General features: G+C 40.7%; 1 protein-coding gene across 1 annotated transcript in view; it reads right to left on the reverse strand.

The window, feature by feature from the left end:
* The window catches only part of COL19A1 (collagen type XIX alpha 1 chain), a 287102-nt gene that overhangs the window by 22418 nt on the left and 243131 nt on the right, over positions 1–21553 (reverse strand). The window contains exons 34-43 of the mRNA XM_059699635.1: positions 21314–21367; positions 19624–19677; positions 16780–16824; positions 14738–14788; positions 14618–14662; positions 14136–14162; positions 10074–10127; positions 6132–6176; positions 2751–2795; positions 2598–2660 (exon numbers count right to left, since the gene is read on the reverse strand). Coding sequence (XP_059555618.1) covers positions 2598–2660; positions 2751–2795; positions 6132–6176; positions 10074–10127; positions 14136–14162; positions 14618–14662; positions 14738–14788; positions 16780–16824; positions 19624–19677; positions 21314–21367 — 483 coding nt within the window. The remainder of the gene's footprint in view (positions 1–2597; positions 2661–2750; positions 2796–6131; positions 6177–10073; positions 10128–14135; positions 14163–14617; positions 14663–14737; positions 14789–16779; positions 16825–19623; positions 19678–21313; positions 21368–21553) is intronic.

The raw sequence follows: 21553 nt of genomic DNA on the forward strand, positions 1-21553 counted from the left end.
CCCCACTCCCCATGGCCAGCTGATGACCCCGATTCTTCTTTCGCTGAGGCAATAAACAGGAGAGCACCACCTTCCCTTCCCTCCGCCTGACCCACCAGCTACATGCATTTGTATTTTGACTTCTGTCTCCTGTTAAAGAGGAATGAACTGCCCCATTCTTTGTTAAGACCAATTTCCACTTGTGAGTGGAATACTAGTCTTCTCCCCCTCCCCAAAGTTATCTGCACTCTCTTATATCACCCAAATTTCCTCTCTCAATTGGACCATTCTTATCACGATGCTAGCATGCTGGAGTCTCTCCCACCATGACCTCCTCATTGCAAAATCCTGTGGCGAATGATCAGCTCTCACGTCACTTGCCATTATGTTTATCACTCCTTTCTTTTAAAACACTTAGTTCTCTTGACATCCAGGAAGCCTCATTCACCTGGTTCTTCTTCCCATCTGATGGGCTGCACTTTCTCAATCTTTCCGCTAGGTCCTCCTCTGCCTCACCAGTGACTCCGTTTCATCCAGGCTCAGCTTTAAGTACCCAGATTGGTCTCTGCAGACCCAGCCTCGCCATTAACTCCAGAAGATGCCCCAAACCACAGCGTTCATTTGTCTCCCTCACACTCCACAGCTGGTGCTGGTCCCTCAGCAAATCTTGTTGGCTGTCCCTTCAACCCCAACTCTTCCTCCTCATGATTTCCCTGTTCTCTCCATCTTTCTCTCTCATGGGGGCTATGGCAGTTCCTCCTCACTGCTCTGTCTGCGTTCACCCTACAGTCTGCTCTCCATACACTAGTCAGAGTGATCATTTAAAATGTAGTCCAGTCATTTTCCTTCCCTTCTACAAACACCCCAGCGAGTTTCTATCAGAGCTGCAAGTGAATTTCAAGCTCTGTTCAGGACCAAGAAGTTCCTTGTGGTCTGGCCACTGCCTACCTCTATGTCAGGATCTTTTCCACTTTTCTTTAGCTTAGTTCACTCTGAACTTCATGCCTTTTGCTGTTTTTTAAACACACCATGCTCTGCTAGCCATTTCTTTTTCTTGAAACAATGCCCCCACCCCCAAACTCCCTAGGACTTGATCTCTCACTCTGTGCAGGTCTTGATCAAATGGCATGCCTTTTGTGACCACCCTATTAAATGCTACTCTAGTACCTCACCCTGCTTAGGTCTTCTTCTGCCTGAAATTGCATGTGTTTGTTGTCTGTGTCCCTATCATAGCATGTAAATCCCGTGAGTTGCTAGCTCTCAGAACGGTGCCTAGCATGTAGTAGGTGCTTAAGAAATACTTGCTGAATAAACAAATTTCTTTTTGCCTCATCCCCTAGGCACCTCTTGGTAAGCATTAAAATGAGATGGTGTTCAGGGGTTAGAAATGGGAAGTTGGTAAGAGAAAGCGAAGGGGGAGGCAGAGAATTAAACTAATATTTATTGAGCACCTCCCATGGGCAGGCACTGGAAATGCTTTCCTCATGTCATGTTACTTAAGTGACCCACAATACCCTTGGAGCTGTAATTCAAACCCAGATCTTCCTAATGCTAGATTGCAGATGCTTCCCTTTTTTCACACTGCCTTCTCGGGGGAGGTGGCAGTCAGGGAGTGCACCAACCCTGGATGTTTCACAAAGATACTAAGCGGCCTCATGAATTCTGTGCTGCTTGTTTACACTCAGTACCCGCTCTTCCTTATACACACAGAGCAAATAAACAAGCAAAGGGAACGGTGACCTTCTTCGTTGTTTCTTTTTAAATGTATTTTTTTAAAATTGATTTCAGAGAGGAAGGGAGAGGGAGAGAGAGATAGAAACATCCATGATGAGAGAGAATCATTGATTGGCTGCCTCCTGCATGCCCCCTACTGGAGATGGAGCCTGCAACCGGGCATGTGCCCTGATTGGTAATTGAACCTTGACCTCCTGGTTCATAGGTCGACGCTCAACCACTGAGTCACTGTGGCACGGCAGTAGTGACCTTCTATAAAGAAAAATACCTGAGACTGGGGTATGTCTTATTCATCTATATCCCCGCTCAGGGCCCAGCACATCCTTAGCAAACAGCATGAATATATGTTGAATTGAATTAGTAGGAATGACTGTTACAGTGTCACAGCGGTACTATATATCAGTAGCCCAGAGCTCCTTAGGACACAGGGGGATGATATATTTGGCAGCAGTGATTTATGAAAGTGTAAGAACAAGGCCCATAGCTAAGGAAGGGATCCTGAGAAAACAGCTTCTACTTTAATCTTTAGCTTCACACACAGGTGTTCTATCTGTGAGTCTTCAATTTCTTAATATTTTAGGATGTGAAGGGCCATTTTATTTTTAAGTCCACTGAGAACATTAGACTTAAGAAACAATGAGTCTAATTTGCTGACACTTAAAACGAAAAGAATTTCAGCTTTCTCTCTTGTGTAAGACATAAAGATAGCTCAGAGAGAGCCAGGACACTCAGCGAGAGCCACACCCCAGAATCCATTTGCGGAACCTCACTCACTTCCTCAGAAACGACTTACTTAAATCTCAGGTGTTCGGAGGAGACAGGAGAAGAGTCAATGCTTAGAATATTTCTCAAGCTGGCAAATTTTAAACCACGGAAGTTCTCACCGGCTTTCCTGAGGGTCCTTCCGGTCCAGGGAAACCAATGTCTCCAACAGGTCCTCTCTCCCCCTGTGGAAATGTCCACAAATATTGGTCACCAAGAAAGCTTTAAAACTGCACGTGGTGCAACACAAGTACAACTGTTAGTAACAAACTCACCGGTTCCCCTGGAACTCCTGGAGGCCCCGGGGTGCCAGGTTTCCCCTGGGAAATCAAACCAAGGAGAACGGTTAGGGGCCAAATTACTGAATGATGCCACCTGCTCAACCCCCACACTCTGCGCTTAATGTGCTGCCAGGCTGTGGGTCTGCACTCAGATGGCACTCCTGGTGGGCCAGACTCCGGGAAGCCCCTACTCAACCCTGCAGGCTCCTAGGGACAGGCTGGGGAACAGTTCCCTGAGAGTGCACCTGTGTGTATGTTGGGTGGGTGAGCGGGAAGGATAGTAAGTTTTGAAAATATTAAGCGAGTGCATTTTCATTTCTGGAAATCCCTCTGGTGCCTATTTGACTGGCAGTTCGTCTTTACTTTAGGGCAGTGGTCGGCAAACTGCGGCCCCTTGAGTGTGGCTCTTCCACAAAATACCACATGCGGGCGCACACGTACAGAGTGATTGAAACTTCGGGGCCACACTCAAGGGGCCAAAGAGCCGCATGTGGCTTGTGAGCCGCAGTTTGCCGACCACTGCTTTAGGGGGTGGGAAGGCACAGAGGGTAAATGAAATCTTTCCTAGTCTTTGAGTTTCACAAGAAGGTTTCTAAGTATGTAGTAGGATAGCCTGGCAAAGAGCATGTTTGATTTGAAAAGCCGTGTTTTGTTGAAAGGGAGAGGACAAGATCGATTTGTTCCAATACACATCAATAGAGGTGCCCTGGAACAGTGACAACAGAAGAATCCCGGGGTGGGGAGACCACAGGGACGATACATGTGAGGAGGATGGTCCCATAGAGTCTGGAAGTGGGAAAGTGCAAGTGTCCAGAGTGGCCATAAAGATGTTGCCTTTGAGAAGGAACTGCCCCTGATCCCTTGGACCTAATGTGGTTGGGAAAGACCAACTATGTGGGGATGTAGGTGTACGGCTGAGACCGTAGAAACCACAGTAGGTTATGAGGGAATCTGAAAAGGGAGGGCTTTCCCCCTATTTGCTGTCTGGAGTTTGGGGAGGAGACCCCCCTCCCAGGTGAAGATATGGCTGAGCAGTGAAGATGGGCAGACGCCAGGCCTGAGAGGGCACCCTGGCTCTCCAAGGCCTGTGTGGGCAAGTAGAGACTCCTGAGGTTCCTGTGGGCCAGAGTGGGGGAGCCGAGGGGTGGAGGGGAGCGTGCTGACCAGAGGCCACACCCACTACCCATGCATACAGATACTCCCTTCTGTGTCCCCACATGCCATTCTGGCAAGGCTGGGGAGAAAGAAGGCCTGGGGAAACCCCTGGACAGGCCTGAAGATGCCAGAAAGGGGTAGACTGGTCTGCTCTAGGAAGGGCAGGGGTGGATTCCCTCGGTGCTCAGCAGAATGGCGGTGATGTGTCTGTCCAAGTAGGTCTCAACCAGAACAATCAGCTTACATAGTTTTTTTCTTACTGTGGTTAAGATACACATGACAAAATCTACCATTGTAAACATTTTAAAGTGTAAAATTCAGGGGTATTAAGTATATTCCCACCACTGTGTAACCATCACCACTGTTTCCAGAATGTTTTAACTGTTTTATTTTCTGAGCCACCATCAGGTCCAGTTATAAAGAACTGTCGTGTATTTAATTACACTGCTCTATCTTTGCAGGGTGTAAATTTTCTACCCCTTCTCGATTTTTGTAATTGTCAGTTCATTCTCTTAATTATGAGGTAACAAAACTGCAATTACCCCTTATTTCAATCATGCTGCAGCCTTCAAAAATCTCTTAGGAATTCTTCATTTGGATTGAGTCTGTCACTCATTTTTTATCTTTATTTAAAAATATTTTTATTGATTTCAGAGAGGAAGGGAGAAGGAGGGAGAAATAGAAACACCAATGATGAAAATCATGGATCGGTTGCATCCTGCATGCTCCCCACTGGGGACTGAGCCACAACCTGGGCATTCGCTCTGACTGGGAATCAAACAATGACCTCCTGGTTCATAGGCTGCCGCTCAACCACTGAGCAACACTGGCCTGACACTCATCTTTTAAATACCTTCAGTGGTTGCCAATGTTTTTTCTCTGATGAGAGATTTAAATTTTAGGGTAATAGCCAAAAGTGATCTGTAGCACACTTGGGTGAATACAGTGGGGCATTAAGTTGCATTATACCATGTGGAAATTAAAACAGGGTGTCAGAGAATGTAAGTGGTGTAGGTTGTGAGGGGACTATGGGCAATTCTGCAATTCTGGAAACAAAGTTCCAAATACATTTCTAGGATGGTAGTGAGGGGAGGGGAAAGGAATGGGATAAAGTGTGAACCAACTTTTAAGAAGAATACTTTCCTGTATAAAAAATTCTGTAGTGTTGCTAAAGAAAATATTTCCATGTCACTTTTCAATCACACTAATATTTTAACTTGATCTAGAACAGCTGAATAAGGAGATATCCTCTGTAAAGGATGGTTTTATGTAGACTGTGGACAGAATTAATTGTTGTTCTTAGATTTAGCAATAAAACAGTGTGAAGTAGAGTGGCTACTGACCTTTTAAGGGACAGGGGTGGTGGGAGGTGGTGATGGAGAGCAGAGGGGTTCTGTGGCTGGTGGCAGGGGGTTCTGGGTGGTGTTGGGTAGTGGTGGGTGGTGCTGGTAGGGCTCTTTGTATCTTTCTCGTGTTCAAGTGTGTGGTTTCCATTGACTTTCCGACCCTGTGCCTGCCCTGCAGGGGCACTGAGCAGGAGGATAAATGGGCTGTTATTCATAAAGCATGACCACAAAATTTTAATTAGAGATTCATGAATGAAGATCAGAACGACACCTGGGGCTCAGAGAAATGATTTCAACCTTTCCTGCAGCACTTTCTATTCATCTGAAAAGACCTTGATGAGATTAAAATATTTGACATCAGAGAGCAACAAAAATGATTGATATGATTGAAGGGCTAGTTTATGAGGAAACATTAGCAGCAGTAAAGCTGTGCTAATAATTCTGGGCTGAGGAAAATCTCGGGCAGATTGCAGTTTAATGCAAAGAACCTGAACCACATGCCTGAGGATGAAAACTTTACCTTTTGAGACCAAGAAACCTTGACATATGACAAAAGTAGAGCAACAAAACAAACTTCTCAAAGCTGTGCTTGTACATTAATGTACCATCACGGGTAACTGGCCTGCCCTTACCCCATCAGTGAGTTGGGAAGAAAGAAATACAACAAAAAATAAGAGAGAGGTAGAAATGAAGAAGCATTCTTCAAATGGGAGAGGGACAGGTAGTTTTATTTTTTAAACTGGAGTTTTCAGGAACCTCGTATCATAGGAGTTGCCACATGCTCCCCAGTCCTTCTCACAATCCTCAGCTGTAGGTTTACTGTGGGGACAGAACTGTTCACCTGAGAAAATAATGAGAGATAATTTGGACTCACCAAAATGCCAGCTATTCCTGGGGGACCTGCTGGGCCTCGATCTCCCTGTTGGGATTAAAGAAAAATGGTACGTATAATGATATCTATAAAATCTTTACCTATAAAATTAGTGCTCAAAAATCATTTGAATTTTGTAAAGTTTTTCTTTGAAACTGATAAGCATTATTAATGTTAGCTGGTGTGAAGCTAGAAGGTAGATGGAAAAATAACAAAATAAGTAGTCAATTGAATGTGTTAGTAAAACTAAATCAAATAATCTTAATGAAAAAAAGTATTCAACTGATCATTTCTATTGTTAATAGGACTCTATACATGCCGCTAAAATTAGTCGATATTTTTATTCCACATATTTAAAAGTAATTCATTACAGTACTTGAATTCTACTTAAAAGCTTTCCCTACACTTGTCTTGTTGGATGTAGGGTTGGAATAAAAATATTTAGAACAAGGGATTATGTAGTTCTCATTAGGCCAATCAGAAGATCCCTTTAATTGCTTTGAACAGTAGAGTGACTCATCATTTTATCCAAAGGCAATGTGGTATTTTAGATAAAGCTGACCATGCTAAAAATACTAATGATTATATATGGGATAATAAAATGGCAATTTTATTGAGCAGAACCTACATTATAAACTTCCTAACTTCCTTCAGGGACATAAAAGAAGATCTGATTAAATGGAGAGATATGTTTTGTTCTTGGAGGGCAAGACAATGTTGTAAAGGTGTCACTGCTACCCAAACTAATTTATCAATTTAATACAATTCTTAGGAAATTGCAGCTTAAACAAATAATAGTATAGTTCACTCAGGATAATAAATAGAATAGAAGATAAAAAATATTAAAAGAAGATTAACAATACCAATATTTAAACACATAAGAAAGACTTAACAATAAAAATAATGAAATGTGGGCATAAGATTAGGCAGTATATCAATGCAAAATAACAGAAACCTCAGAAAGAGACCAATAATTATAACAGTATTTTTTTTTTAAAGAAAGGGATGTATTATTCAACAAATAGTGCTAATGATGGAATAATTTATTTGAAAAAAGGTTCATTCCTCTTTTTATATTATACTCCATATAAATTTCATGTATATTATGTAAAAATAAAATAAAGTATAAAGTAACTAGAAGAAAATATAAATGACTACCTGTAGTTGAGTCTAAGAACAAAAGTCATTTAGGGCATATAAGCAAAATAAGAAATCATAAAGCAAAATAGTTGTATATTTGACTATATAAAAGTTTTATTTCCATATGCAATAAGATTAAACATAAAAATAAAGGCAAAGACAAACTAGATAAAAACTCCAACATATAAGAAAGAAGTAATGTCTTTAATATATAAAGCATAACTAGAGTCAAATAGAAAAAGAACTAAGAAACATGGGCAAATAATGGAAACAGGTAATTCTTGTCAGTTCCACTGCTCTTTTTAAAATTTAGGATTTTACCCTTTTAATGAATATACTAGAACCTTTCATTCAATGGAAACATTTTCATATCAGATAAAGATGAATGTTAAGAGAACTCTCTGACAAGATGGTCCTTCGAACCATCAGGTCTTTGAACTACTCTCCTCAGTGATCTGGCTTCTTTCCTATTTCCAAAGTTATACCTGAGACCTTGTCAATAACAATCACTGCATCCCCTCCATCATCTCAATTTTGTGTATTTCAACCTTGGACCACCATCTCTTATTGTCATAATCTATTCCCTTGAGTATTTGAACTCTTGATACTGTTGATGCCACCAAGACCTCTAATCCATTAATGTACAAGTTTTCCATTATCTTTCACTCCCTGGATGCCCTATTTATCTAGTTTAAACTCCATGGTCACTTGTTATAACCATTCCCTTGTGTATACTGGTAACTCTTTTGACCCATTGCTACTTCTAGTGCTCGGTTGTCAAAACTGGAACCTTGTTTAAATACAGCTCCCCTCCTATTCGGTACTTTTACCTGAGAGTCTGTACATGGCTGAAAAAGCACTCATGATTTTGCTGACTAGTCTCACTTCAGTTCATGACCATGAGTCTTAAAGGAGCCATCACTCAGCGGTCCCTGAACTCTTCCTTTCTCCTAGAAGATCTTCTCCTTAAATCTCAACCTCTTCTCTCTACCCCACTCTCAGATGATCACCTTGCTTTCTCCATCTTAGAAAATTTAAGAAATCAGAAAAGAACTTCTATAGACTCCAACCAATTCATCTCTCTACATATCAACATGTGTACCACTATGCTTCTGTTTTCCCACCTGTTACCACAGATGAACTCTGAAGCCAAACCCTCCATTTATGCACTAGGTCCCCAACTCTCTTAGCTATTTAGGGACAACATTTCAGCAGTTCTTCCCTTTACTCCTATATCATTCACCAAACCTTTCTACTGGATCATTCCTTTAGCATACAAAACATTCTGGTATTTCTATAGTCTTAAAATCCATTTTAGCCTACTAGCGTGGCTCAACGGTTGAGTGTCCACATATGAACCAGGAGGTCAGGGTTCAATTTCCAGTCATGCCACATGCCTGAGTTTCAGGCTCAATCCCTAGTGTGGGGAGTGCAGGAGGCAGCCAATCAATGATTCTCTCTCATCATTGATGTTTCTCTCTCTCTCTCTCTCTCTCTCTCTCTCTCTCTCTCTCTCTCTTTTCGTCTCTGGAATCAATAAAACCATATTTTAAAAAAGACCCCATCATTTTAAAAAATGGTTAAAAAAATCTATTTTATAAAATCTTGTCTTATTTCCTTCAGCAACCACTGGCCCATTTCTTTGCCTTTCTTTGCAGAAAAATTACTTGAGCATTGCTTATACTGTCCCTAAATCTTTTTTTCTCATCTCTCTTAAATCCATTCCAGTCCAGCAGTTGTTCCTAGCAATACAGTAAATTAGTAATAGTTATTCTGGTGATATATGGCCTCTATATTGCTAAAGGCAATGGGCAATACTTGGCCCATCCCCATCACCCTTGACCTATTTGCAGTATTTGAGAAAGGTGATCACTGCCATCTCCTTGGCACCTCTGCCAAGGAGGACACCAAATTGTCCTTCTTCCTCCATGGTGACTTCATCTTAGTCCCTCTCGCTGGTTCTTCCTTTTCTTCCATATCTCCTAATGTCAGAGGGCTCAGCTCACTCCTGATCCTCTTCCCTTTTAAAAAAGCTTACTGTCATTCCTTTGGTGATCTTATCCACCACACACCCCTCACTCACTTCTTTGGGCTTCTTGGATGGAACAAGAATGCTCATGTCATTTAGACCTACTGTTCCCCTTCTTTTTTTTAAAAAAAAAAAAATGTATACATTTAACATGTACAACTTGATGACTTGATATATGTATATACTGTGAAATAATCACCACAGTCAAGCTAATTAACATCTCTATCACCTCATATAGCCACCACTTTCTGTGTGTGTGTGTGTGTGTGTGTGTGTGTGTGTGTGTGTGTGTGTAGTTGAGAACACTTAGCAAATTTCAGGTACACAGTATAGTATTGTTATCTATTGTCTCCAAGCCATACAACAGATCTCTAGAACTTACTTATCTTGCCTGGGACATTCTTCCTGCAGAAGACTTGGCTAGTTCCCCCTCACCTGTTTCAAGTCTTTGATCAGCTCTTGCTATTTGATCAGACTACCCTATTAAACAAATCACCTTGCTCCCCTTCAGCACTCCTCGATCCCTTTAACCTGCTCTTTTTTCTTCCCATTAGCACTGACCACCAATATTATGTAGTTATTTGTGCTTTACTCATTTAATTTCTGTATCCTCTTCTTGGAATATAAGTTCCATGAGGGCAGGGATTTTTGCCTGTTCTGTTCCCTCATGTATTCCCAAACCTAAAATAGTTCCTGGTACAATAGTAGGTGCACAGTAAACATTAAACATGTTTGAGTGTTGAATCAGTGAATGCATTTCTAAGCCCTGTACTTACCTTTATGCCTGGAAATCCTTCCAGCCCTGGCAAACCCATTGCACCAGGTTCTCCCTGTTAAACATGAACACAAGGAACTCAGGAGCAATGATTAAATGAATTTCAAACATTGGTTTTCAAAAGCAAAGATATATTTTGCCTAAAACGACTCCCTCTAACATTGATTGGTAATCTAGCAAGTAAATGGAATGCTCTATTTTCAAGCATTTGTATTCTTGCATTTGGTGTTTGAAAACAGTTTGAGAATAAGGCCATTCCCTGGAGAAGTATGAATCTATTTTCTGATTAGTTGCTTTATTCTGATTAGGAATCTAATCAGAATGAATCCCTCTAGTCAGTGGTAATGCCAATTACAATAAGAATTAGGAGGAAAGGCTGTCTTAATAAAGTTGGCCAATTTGGGAGGTTCCTGGGCTGCTAGATTACCAGGGAGTGAGACTATGCCCTTTAAGAGCAGAGGAAGATGAGCTCTCACAGCAGAGTTTGTCATCCTCCAGTCTTCTCTGAACCTGTAGCGGGACATGAATTGTGACCCAGGGGCAGCATTCCAATGATTTTAAAAGTTGCTGATCAGCCTCAGTGATTGAGCGTTGACCTAGGAACCAGGAGGTCATGGTTAGATTCCTGGTCAAGGCACATGCGCAGGTTGCTGGCTCGGTCCCCAGTGTGGGGCATGCAGGAGGCTGCTGATCAATGATTTTCTCTCCCTCTGCCTTCCTCTCTGAAATCAATAAAAATATATTTAAAAAATGTTACTGATGAAGCTGATGGGTCACTGATAGAAGATGGGTAACCATTTCCATTAAAAAATCTTTTACACGTTCTAGTGTGTGGTCTCAAGCTCACTAGAGACTTCCGGTCCACAAGGAACACATTTAGAAAAGTTAAAGTGAAGGAAACTGCTCACTTTGAACACATAACCTTTAAACAATTTTTTTTCTCTAATCCTCACCTGAGGATATTTTTTCCTCCATTGATTTTAGGGAGAGTGGAGGAGAGAGGAAAAGACAGAAATATCAATTTGAGAGAAACACATTAATTGGCTGCCTCCTGCATGAGACCCAACCAGGACCCAGGCCGGGGAGGAGCCTACAAGCAAGGTACATGCCCTTGACTGGAATAGAACCTGGGACCGTTCAGTCTGACACTCTATCCACTGAGCCAAACTGGCTAGGGTGAACAAATAAACTTTTTAATCAAGAGAAATAAAGTGGGTAGCATAGGACTTGACAATATTTTTTTCTTTTCTTTTTTCAGTTTTTTTAAGTAATTATTTTTTAATTAGAATTGATATTCAATATTATTTTATATTAGTTTCAGGTGTACAGCATAATGATTATAGAATTATGTGATTTCTAAAGACCCCCGATAATTCAAGTACCCACCTGGCACCATACATAGTTATTACAATATTATTGACCGTATTCCCTATGCTGAACTTTACATCCCCGTGACTATTTTGTAACTTACCAATTTGTATTTTTTTAAAAAACCCTCACCTGAGGATATTTTTCTGTTGATTTTTAGAGAGAGTGGAAAGATAGAGAGAAATATTGATATGAGAGAAACACATCGATTGCTTACCTCCTACACAAGCCCTGACCAGGGTTGGGGAGGCTCTTACAACCAAAGTACGTGCCCTTGACCAGAATTGAACCCAGGACCTTTTGGTCCACAGTCCGAAGCTCTATCCTCTGAGCCAAACCGCCTAGGGCCCAATTTGTACTTTTTAATCCCTATACCTTTTTTACCCATTCCCCCCAACCCTCCTCCCCTCTGGCAACCATCAAAACAGAAATAGACTCATTGATAATTTTTATGCTTCAGAAATCTTTTAAAATGTCTACTACTATGTACCCTGTCAATAAGAAACTAAGATATTCAAATTCTATTCTACATAAAACTCTGTAAAAGAGTGCTTAGGTTATTGACAAAGGAAATAAGCATTTGATTCTCTTTGTCTACAATCCCAACAATCCTTAGGACAGAGAAAGGTGCTCAGCCAATCAATGTTTGTTTGAAAGCAGCTAATAATGAAATATTTAATTGAAAGCCACGTATAAGTTGTACACCAAAGAAATGAAATGGAGCACCTCAGAAAATAATTTAATTTAGGGTAATTTTCATCTATAAAGGTCTACTGAGCTGAGTAGAAGCAGGTGATCTGGTGCCATGGGGCCTGAAGGATTCTCTAAGAGTAAAGCTACCCACTTCAACATGACTTCTCCATATTCTATTCTGTGACCTGAAATTCTACCATTTCTACCTTATTTCTAACGGCATGAGATATTATTTCTCCCTAATGGGCAACTGGTGGGAAATGAAGGCAGTTGCATGGTGGTGCTGACATAGAGCCCAGAAGAGTACTTTCCAAGTTTTACCTAAGATAAACCTGAAAGTTTACACAGGATTTAATTTCATGATTCTACATTCTGTTTTTGTGCGTCACTCACTTAATTCATCTTTCTAAAAGCAAGAAACATCCTTTAATTAGTTTTTATTCTTTATCCTTTGTTGCAGCTAAGAAATTTGCAGCATCATCCCTTAAAATTCTACCCAAATGTCTGCATTTTCGTTGTCACCCACTTTCCAATCCAAGTGAATTATAATTTGTCCTTTATTATAAAGCTTTCCTAAAAAAGCTTTTCTCACCTTAATCTGCAGTTATTAATGATAAAGCTTGAATGTTGCCCTTAGATGATCCAGAGGGGATGTTTTGTGTGTGTGAGGATGAGAAGGAAAGATCATGAGGAAATTTTTATCAACAAGATGAAAGAAAATTAAAATTAGGATGAAAGATATAATTGGTGAATGCATAACAGATGTTACAGATAAAGCCCTGGCTGGTGTGGCTCAGTTGGTTGAGTGTCTTCCCATGCACCAAGGGGTTGCTGGTTCAATTCCTGGTCAGGGCACATGCCAAGGTTGCTATTGCTCAATCCCCAGTAGGAGGAATAAGGCGGGAGCCAAACTATGATTCTCTCTCCTCCATATTAAAAAAAAAGTTACAGATAAAGCAAGGGCAGAATGAGTAGCAAAAGAATGTCTTGATGACATATTTAGGGCTTGAAAATGCTGGTCAAAATCATGCTTTCAGGGGAAAACAAATTGGCTTTTAATATTCAGTGCCCCATAACAAAATACACACTTTAATCCATTTTCTTTGAAAATACATTTAGATTTGAAAAGGTTGCTTTTTATGGTTTGTTCTTTTGCTCATTTAAAATTTGTTCATCTAGTTTTACCAAACTGTAAGGAAAGGGCCTTACATTTTCTCACATAACGATGGAAAGTGGTTTGAAAGTTTACTTCCTCAATTTTAGAGACATTTGAGTTCAAGTATATACCCTGAAGTTAAAAGGATATACAAATGGAATATAAAAGATGGAACATATGCTTATAAAGGACATGGAGGGAAAAACTGCCATCAAAGAAAGGTGACGTACCACAATTCAATTTGGCAGAACTTTCACAGTGACGCCCCCTGGTTGAGAAGGATGCTTGAGGACAATGCCCATCTTTTGGGCAGCTGAGGACAGGATCTCTTTCTGTGCTGAGTGTTAACCGCCTGGTACATTCCTCCTAAGAAGTGGGTTTATGACGGCACACCGCATCTCCTACAGAACAACTGCCTCACATCCAAAGCAGATCAACAGTCTCCCTGCTTTCTTTTGCTGGGGAGATGGCCGACATATTAAGGGATTTCTTTCCAGTAACTATTTCTGTTCTACAATCTACTTAACATGGAATCAATCATCAAAATTGTTCTAGTAGAAGAAAGTGCCCCATTTATCAGGAGCTGTATATGTGCCTTCCTTCATCAAAGGGCGATTTTAAAACACAGCGATGAAAGAGACAAACGCCAAAGGCAGTGACCTCAGGACGGATGCGTCTAACAGATGAAGGGCACACTGCTGGCATTTCTTCAGTGGCCCGCCTGCTCCCTGCAGGATGTTATCTGATGACATCGAAGAAGGCAGGGCATCTCTGCCTGATGCTCCGTTTTCAAACTTTAATCAAGACCTATTTGCTCAATGACACAAAACATGGGAATATACATACCGCTGGGCCAGGATCACCTTTTGGGCCCTATGAGAGAAAAAAAAAAAAAGTTATTTTTAAAAGCATGACTAAAGCAAAATTACCAAATAGGAAGCATTTTTGTATTTTTGTCTGATTTGCTTTAATACACATACAAATATTTGCAAGTTTTGTTCTGCTACAGTTTGGATTTGAAGAAAAAGATGAAAAAACATAACTTGATGAAACTGTCATGACAGCAACTGATTGGAAATTGATCTAGTTCTTAGACTTTTAATGCGAAAAGTGGCACAGCGATGCATAATGCTATTTTTCATTATGTTAGCTGTGTACGTTTTCTCAGTTTTATTATAATTGGTTTCATTTTGTCCTCCAGCATAAAATTTTGGTTATATCTGTAACACGTATTTTTGGGTGTGCCCTTAGGAGTTATGTTTGTTTGCTTTGTTTTGTTTTAGTTGTGGTTGTTCAGCTAAGGTATGCTTGGTGATAACTGTACTCACCGGGGGGCCGGGGGGCCCTGGATAACTGGGAACAGTGACACCTCCCTTAAAAAAAAGATGACAAGAATTATATTAATCCATAACCGGAAAACTATTTTATGTAATTATAAAGATAAATACCTGGATTTTATATAAACTGCTCATTCCATTTCCTTCAGTGAATGGCACACCCTTAGGAAAGAAATGAGATATAGAATTATTCTTATCTTTTTACAAAAATATATTTTTCCTGTTCTATTTTAGAAAGTGAGTTTAATACTATAAGTAAAATAATACCGTGTTTCTCTTTTTGGCTCTTCAAAAGCAAATATAGAGAAAAAAATGGAAAGGAGTGTGAACTCTACCTGGAGCACACAGACACATCCAGTAGGGGTGTGCTTAATGTTCAGGTTTGACAGGCGAGACACTAATGCACTCAGAGGAAAATATTATTGGTGCATTAAAATTCAGTTTCTGAATTGCCAATTTATGCAAACTGTTTACAGCTCGCTGACCTGCAGGCTATACCACAGTCCTGCTGATGAAGATGTGAATAGGGAACAATTTGGCTACTGAAAAGTAATTTTTTTCCACAGTCTCTTCATACTAAACAGAAAATTAAGGTTAAATGGGATGATGTTACTCACAACCCTATGTGGCCGTTTCTACAGAAACATATTCCTTAGAACAACGGGGAATAAGAACTTCCTAATAAAATTGGCCTGTGATTGGAAAGTCCCAAAGTAACTAACACAGAGAACTCATTTGAGACCTTAAAAATCACACACATTGGCATTCAGAAAAAATTTGCATATGAAAATTTTACTTAGGATCTTTTATCATTTTTAAAGAAATTTCCATACAATCACTAATCTAAATTTCTCTTTTTATGACTTCCATATTTCCAGTGCAAAGTTGAAGAAGCCATCATTTCACTGTTTTAGGACAATGGTCATCATTTGAAGACTTGCATCTTCAAATCACTAGTGATGGAAGAAAAAAATGCTCCATTCATTTATGTCTTTATTATTTCACTCACTAATTTGACAATTGTTGAATGTCTACTATATTTTAGTGTGCTAAGTTCTAGACAATGAAGGATAATTTTGTCCAAGATACCCTCCCCACCCCAAAGGTGAGAGGTTTTCCCCCAAAAGACAACGTTAATCTGTCTTGAAGAATAAGTAATTTTGGAGGATTCAGGGGGAAGAGGAAGATTTTTTAAACCCATTATAAAATACAGGTCTCTTTTGTGTGTTCAGTTTATATTTTGCTGTTCTGTCCACTGGAGAGGGAGTGTATTTTAGGATTTGAGCCCCAAATGCTTTCTGTCCTGTTTCCCTGTCAAGGGAGAAGGTAAACAAAATGAAGACCAGGTTTAGGAAAACAGAGTGCAAATCCCTTCTGTGTGTGCAAAGTCTACATTCACATGAAGATTATCAACGTATCTGTGTGGTCTTCATAAAGTCACAGAGGAATTCCGCCCCCTCTCCAGTGAGTTTGGCTTCTAAAGTATTCCTATGAGCCAGGGTGGACCAAAGTTCTGCTGCGATTTGAGCCTGGCCCCACAAGAGGGCAGACTTGCTACAGAGAGAGGTACCTCTTCTCTTCTCGGCCTCCCGACAAAGTGCATATCTGTCTCAATCAGAAGCATAAAAACACTGATGGCTCTTGTACATTTTATCCAGTAGGTGCTATATAAATAGAATTTCCTTGCAACTCAGACATAATGGACTGCAATGAACACATATAACATAATACCAAATCCTGCACCTACTCACATTGTTGGAAGGGATCTCTTTTTAAAGCCCACTTATTTTCTGTGAATGAGGCTCCCTGAGATTTAATGACTTTCTCATGACCAACCCTCCCCTCCCCCCCCCCCCCCCCCCCCCCGCCCCTGACTCCCAGGCAGGAAGTGGAAAGCCTGGGCACCTACCCAGGTCTTCTGAATCTACGGTAAGGAGGCCTGCAGTATGCAAATCTGAGCACTTCTCATTGGAGCAGAGCTAAAGGGGAAACACCAGTTCTCCCCAAAGCTACCCTGGCTAACATTTATATGTATACATAGAACTCAGATGACTTTTTATCCGTAAGAACGTCTAAATGTAGTCTGACCTCTAAGATACGGAAGTCATAAGTAGGCACACACAACTTTAACTTTTAAACCTGAAACAACTCACAGGCGGTCCAGGAGGTCCAGGTCTCCCAGGAGGTCCTTCGCTGCCCTGCAAGGGATATTCAGACCAAAGATCAATGGTTTAGACATTTCCACCCCAAGTTTATGAACCAGATTGTACTTGCTCTGAGAACCGCATTCAGAAATCAATATGGGCTGTCATTTTGTTTTGGCCTTGCAAGGTCTTATTCAGCTTGGCTTTTCTCTTTCATCAGGAAATGCATTTCTAGACCACAGGAAAGGTAAATGCCTTTTCCTGCACTCATTCAAATTCTTACTCTGGGAGCCCAGGGATGAAGCTTATTTTTAGATGGAGCCAGACAACCCAGGTAATCCCATCCTGGACTTCGAGTGCAGCTGGGGGAACTCGCCGCTTGTGGGGGTGCAGAGCAGAGCTCCTGGAAGCAGGGGACAAACCACTCACTTCAGCCTCACCTCTATACCTTCAATGTTTGGGAATCAGAGGGGTCATCTGCATAGTTTGACCAGAGTAGAAAATCACAACCTATTTCATGTCTGCAGGAGGGGAAACCTCTCTCACTTCCTAAGTTCCTATTAGACTTTATAACCAAGTCAGGCTTGTCCCACTGAACAGAAGTGACCGTGGTTGGACACTCTTTCAGATAAATGTTCTATACAATTTAAACAGCCTCAGACATTCTGTTTACAGGAGAAGCAGACTGAATAATGAATTCAAGTTGAAACTTGAAAAATGGATTTCACTTTTATTTTTTATAAAACACAGAATGCTTATCAATCCATAATGAGCAGAGATATTATGGTCCCTTTGGTTCTTTTAATAAGTTCTTCCTGTAAATTTTCTTTTAGAATCTTTTAAGTCCCGTAGGACTGTTGGCATGAAATGGTTAATTAAAAAAGAATTCAGAGAGAGTGGGATTCCTACTTACTATGCCCACAAACTTTGAGGGATTTCAGCCCATTTCCATAAATTTAATGAAGGATTTCATTCCAATCTCCCTATTTTTAAAGGGAAGTATCATAAAAACCCCTTTTGTTTGTATCTTTGTCAAGGAAAATAAACTGTAAAGTTTTTCTTGCAATGTGTCTGACTGAGAATGTGACAATGAGTATATTGTATCTTTGCCCAAACTGCTTTGATGGTGGCTATCTCTCCAAGACATGTCATATTCTGCTGACTGCGGGCAGTGTCCTCCCAGAATTATGTCATAGTACTCATGAGCTATGAGAGGACAACAAACAAGGAAAAATATGTGCCTGTTGAAAAGACCTTTATTCCTGGCACAATTAAAAGACATATTTTCATCCTCGATTGCGCCCCAAAGCTCATCCAGTGTGGAATTCCCATTAACTTCAAAAGGCAAATCTCTGACTGAATAATTTCCATAGAGAACCGAGAAGAAAGGCTGGTGGGTTTGGGCAAGCTCCTTGGAATACTATCAGAAAAATATGTGTTGAGACTATTTAGAATAAGCACATTGTTCCCTTTCATATTTTTGGGGGGATTCCTTTGTTTCTTGATGCCATTTTGTCCCATTTTGGTCATTTCAGGGTAGAAGCCACTTACGTGCCGCACTCGTGTGGACTTTTGATTGCTACTTCCCTCACCTAGTTACTTCCCTGAAGTCTTATTTCACTCATTTTCTGGCTCTGTCTGGATTCATATTGTGGGGCCAATTTAGATCCTAAATAAGGTAAACTGATGAAGCCCTGTGGCCTGTATTGCTGCCCCTCCCTTCTGACCACAGCAACCCATTTGCCCAATCAGCAGCCTCCCCAGGAAACAAGCCTTCCTGGTGAGGAGAGAGAAGGAAGCTAGGCGGTCAGGAATTGGGATCATGGGGGCGGGAAATAAAACCGGCAAACCCAGCTAAAGGAGTCACTAAGGCATCTCAACTGGGCGGGGAAGGAAGGACGCCTGTAAGAGGCATGAACTTTAAAATGTATAGATGTTGCTAAGACAGGCAGCTTGCAGATAACCAATCACAAGACAGTGAGGCATATACTAACCAATCCCAAGAATATTATTAAGGCATAATTCTTTGAAAAGACCATTTAGGAGCTAGCAAGGTGTAATCTCCCCCCCCACCCCCCCACCCCCCAATTAAAAGGTGCTCGCTTCTCTCACCGTCGCTCTTCTCCCTGGTATGCAATGGGTTCCTGACATTCCTGTGTGGGGGAGCACATCCCTGCACCCACGTGGGTGATGGCCTTGTGGGCCTCTACACAGGGACTAATAGACTTTAACATCCAGCTGTTATGTGGGAAGGAAGCTCTGGGCACCGGCCTGCTCCTGGGACCCCAGCTGCACCTTTTCCAGGTCTGGCTTCTCTCAAACTTTGGTTCCACTGATCGTTTTTGTCCGTGACTTCATTCTTTGATTTTGAGAGAACTCAGACTCAATACCCCACCTTTCGGTTTCACTACTGGTTCCTTAGTAATTTCCCCTATGACTCTCAAATAACAGAACTCCCGGAGTTTCTCAGCAGCCGCCCGATTATTGGGCTCCTAGTCCTGATGACCAGCCTTCTCTCCTGGCCCCTGTGGCTGGAACTCCCGACACAGACACGGTACCTGCACCGCTTCCGGAGGCTGCTCCCACACCTCCTTCCACAAAGCACCATGCCCGGGACCCTGGATCCAGCTTGGACTTTTGCTATATGGCACCAGTGTTCTCTTTATCTCTCCTCTAGGAACGTATCTCCTGGATTCGTTCAGGCCAATTGTTTGACCTATGTCCTTCTAAGTCCACTATCAGAATAGCTATTCCCTGACATCAGGTCTACTGTAATGCTCTCTCTGTAAATGTCTCACCCTGCCCCGACCCCAGGCCCCAGTTCAAACACGAAGGGAGGCTTTCCCTCTGTACCTTGTCACCCTTAGTTCCAGAGGGGCCCGGATGTCCGGTTCTTCCCAACAAGCCCTGTAAAACACAAAGCTAAGTTTGCTACAGGAAACAACAACGAAGTGGCCACAGGGTATTGACAGTTAGTCTAAAAACTGATACATTTTGAAGGTCATTTAATCCTAATTAAATCAGTCCTACAAGCTTCCATTTCTTCAGGCTGATGCAGCAGCTGTAGCCTGCTGATAAGCTCTTGCAAGGGTAAAATTTGTATTTGTGGCTGCTTTTCACCTTGGCCAACCACATTTAATGACCTTAATTGGAACCTTTTGATACATTTAAGAATTTAGCCTTGCTGTTTAAATGGCAATTTACATAACATTATGCCTTCCTAAATGAGCTATAATTTTGGTAGCGATCAACATTTTACATACTTCAAGACGCAGCAGAATTAACAATGTGCATATTGAGTTATGTGATCTGCAATTTACCAATGGAAAATAAAATTTAATGTTAATTCTTTTTGAAGAATAGAGTTAGCTATAATTTTCATGGTTTCTTTCACAACCCTCTCTCTTAATTTTTAATTTTAGTCTACAATTTAAAGCCAGGTTAGTTCTGCATAACTGTGGTGAAAGCAAAAATGATAAAATTTTAATTATGGCAAATCCATGATTCAAAACATTAAGGAAAGTGATTACATTCCCACTTGTGTGATAAATACCATTTGCATAGGAACTCTAAGAAGGGAAGAGTTGGAGAAGTTAATAGTGTTGCTATCTTTAGCAAATAAAAATACAATATTTGGGCCCTGGCCCCCGTGGCTCAGTTGGCTGGAATGTGGTCCCATGCATTGAAAAATCTCAGGTTTGGTTCCTGGTCAGGGCATTGCACTGGCTTCAGTTTCAATCCTTGGTCCTTTGCTTGTAAGGGCAACTGATATATGCCATAGAGCAACCAATCTATGTTTCTCTCATTGATATTTCTCTCTCTCTCTCTCCCCCTCACCCTTACTTTCTCTCTAAAAATCAATGAAAAAAAAATATCCTTGGATGAGGATTAAAAAATACACTATTTGGGACATTCTAAAAATATTGTTCAGATGAAATTAAAATTAAACTGTGCATCCTGTATTTTAACTGGACACACTAGACTTGAGCTTTGCCTTAATGAGAAATTGGATCTAGCAGGTGGAAAAGGAAAATATATTCTATTTTTGGAAACACAGTATAATCAAAGACACAAAGGCGATGGTGTTGTGTCTGAGGGTGAGAAAGGTACTAAGTAGAGGGCATTTTAATTCATAAATAGAAATGAAAATAAATTGAATCTGATGATCCATGACCAATTTTTTCCCTGTAGAAAATAAATTCTTAGTTTATGGTGCTCAAGAATGTAAGGGTGTAACCATCTAAATCTCTCTTCCAAAGGTTAATGCCAAAAAATTACAATTAAAAAAATGGAATGTTCTTTTCTATCCAACTTCTTTTCAAATTACTAGCTTAATCCCAGACTGATTTCTGGTCAGGTAGCAACCCTGAACAACCTTAAGTAAGACTAAATGAAAATCTGAGATGGTAGATGCTGCTTTTCTATGCAACAGCTGGATAATCTACATAGAAGTACAGAGAAAAAAAAATGAAAAATATTAGTTCACCTTTCATCATTCTAGCAGATGTGAACCATGGGCAGAACAGTTCTAGCAAATACTTACAGGGGGTCCAGTCGGACCTGGAGCACCCGGAATGCCTGGAATTCCTTGAAGACCCTAGAAGAGATAGTTCCTACCATAACATCTATCATATCAGTGAAAACAAGGCATTTTATTTAACCAAATAATTTAACTATTGAAAATTAAACATTTATGTTGACTAATCAAAAACCATGATATATGCCATATTACAAATACCCGATTTCAAAGAGTCTTGTGTAACGGGGAGGAGGAGATCAATGG

The sequence above is a fragment of the Myotis daubentonii genome, chromosome 6 (assembly GCF_963259705.1).
Source record: "Myotis daubentonii chromosome 6, mMyoDau2.1, whole genome shotgun sequence".
NCBI lineage: Eukaryota > Metazoa > Chordata > Mammalia > Chiroptera > Vespertilionidae > Myotis > Myotis daubentonii.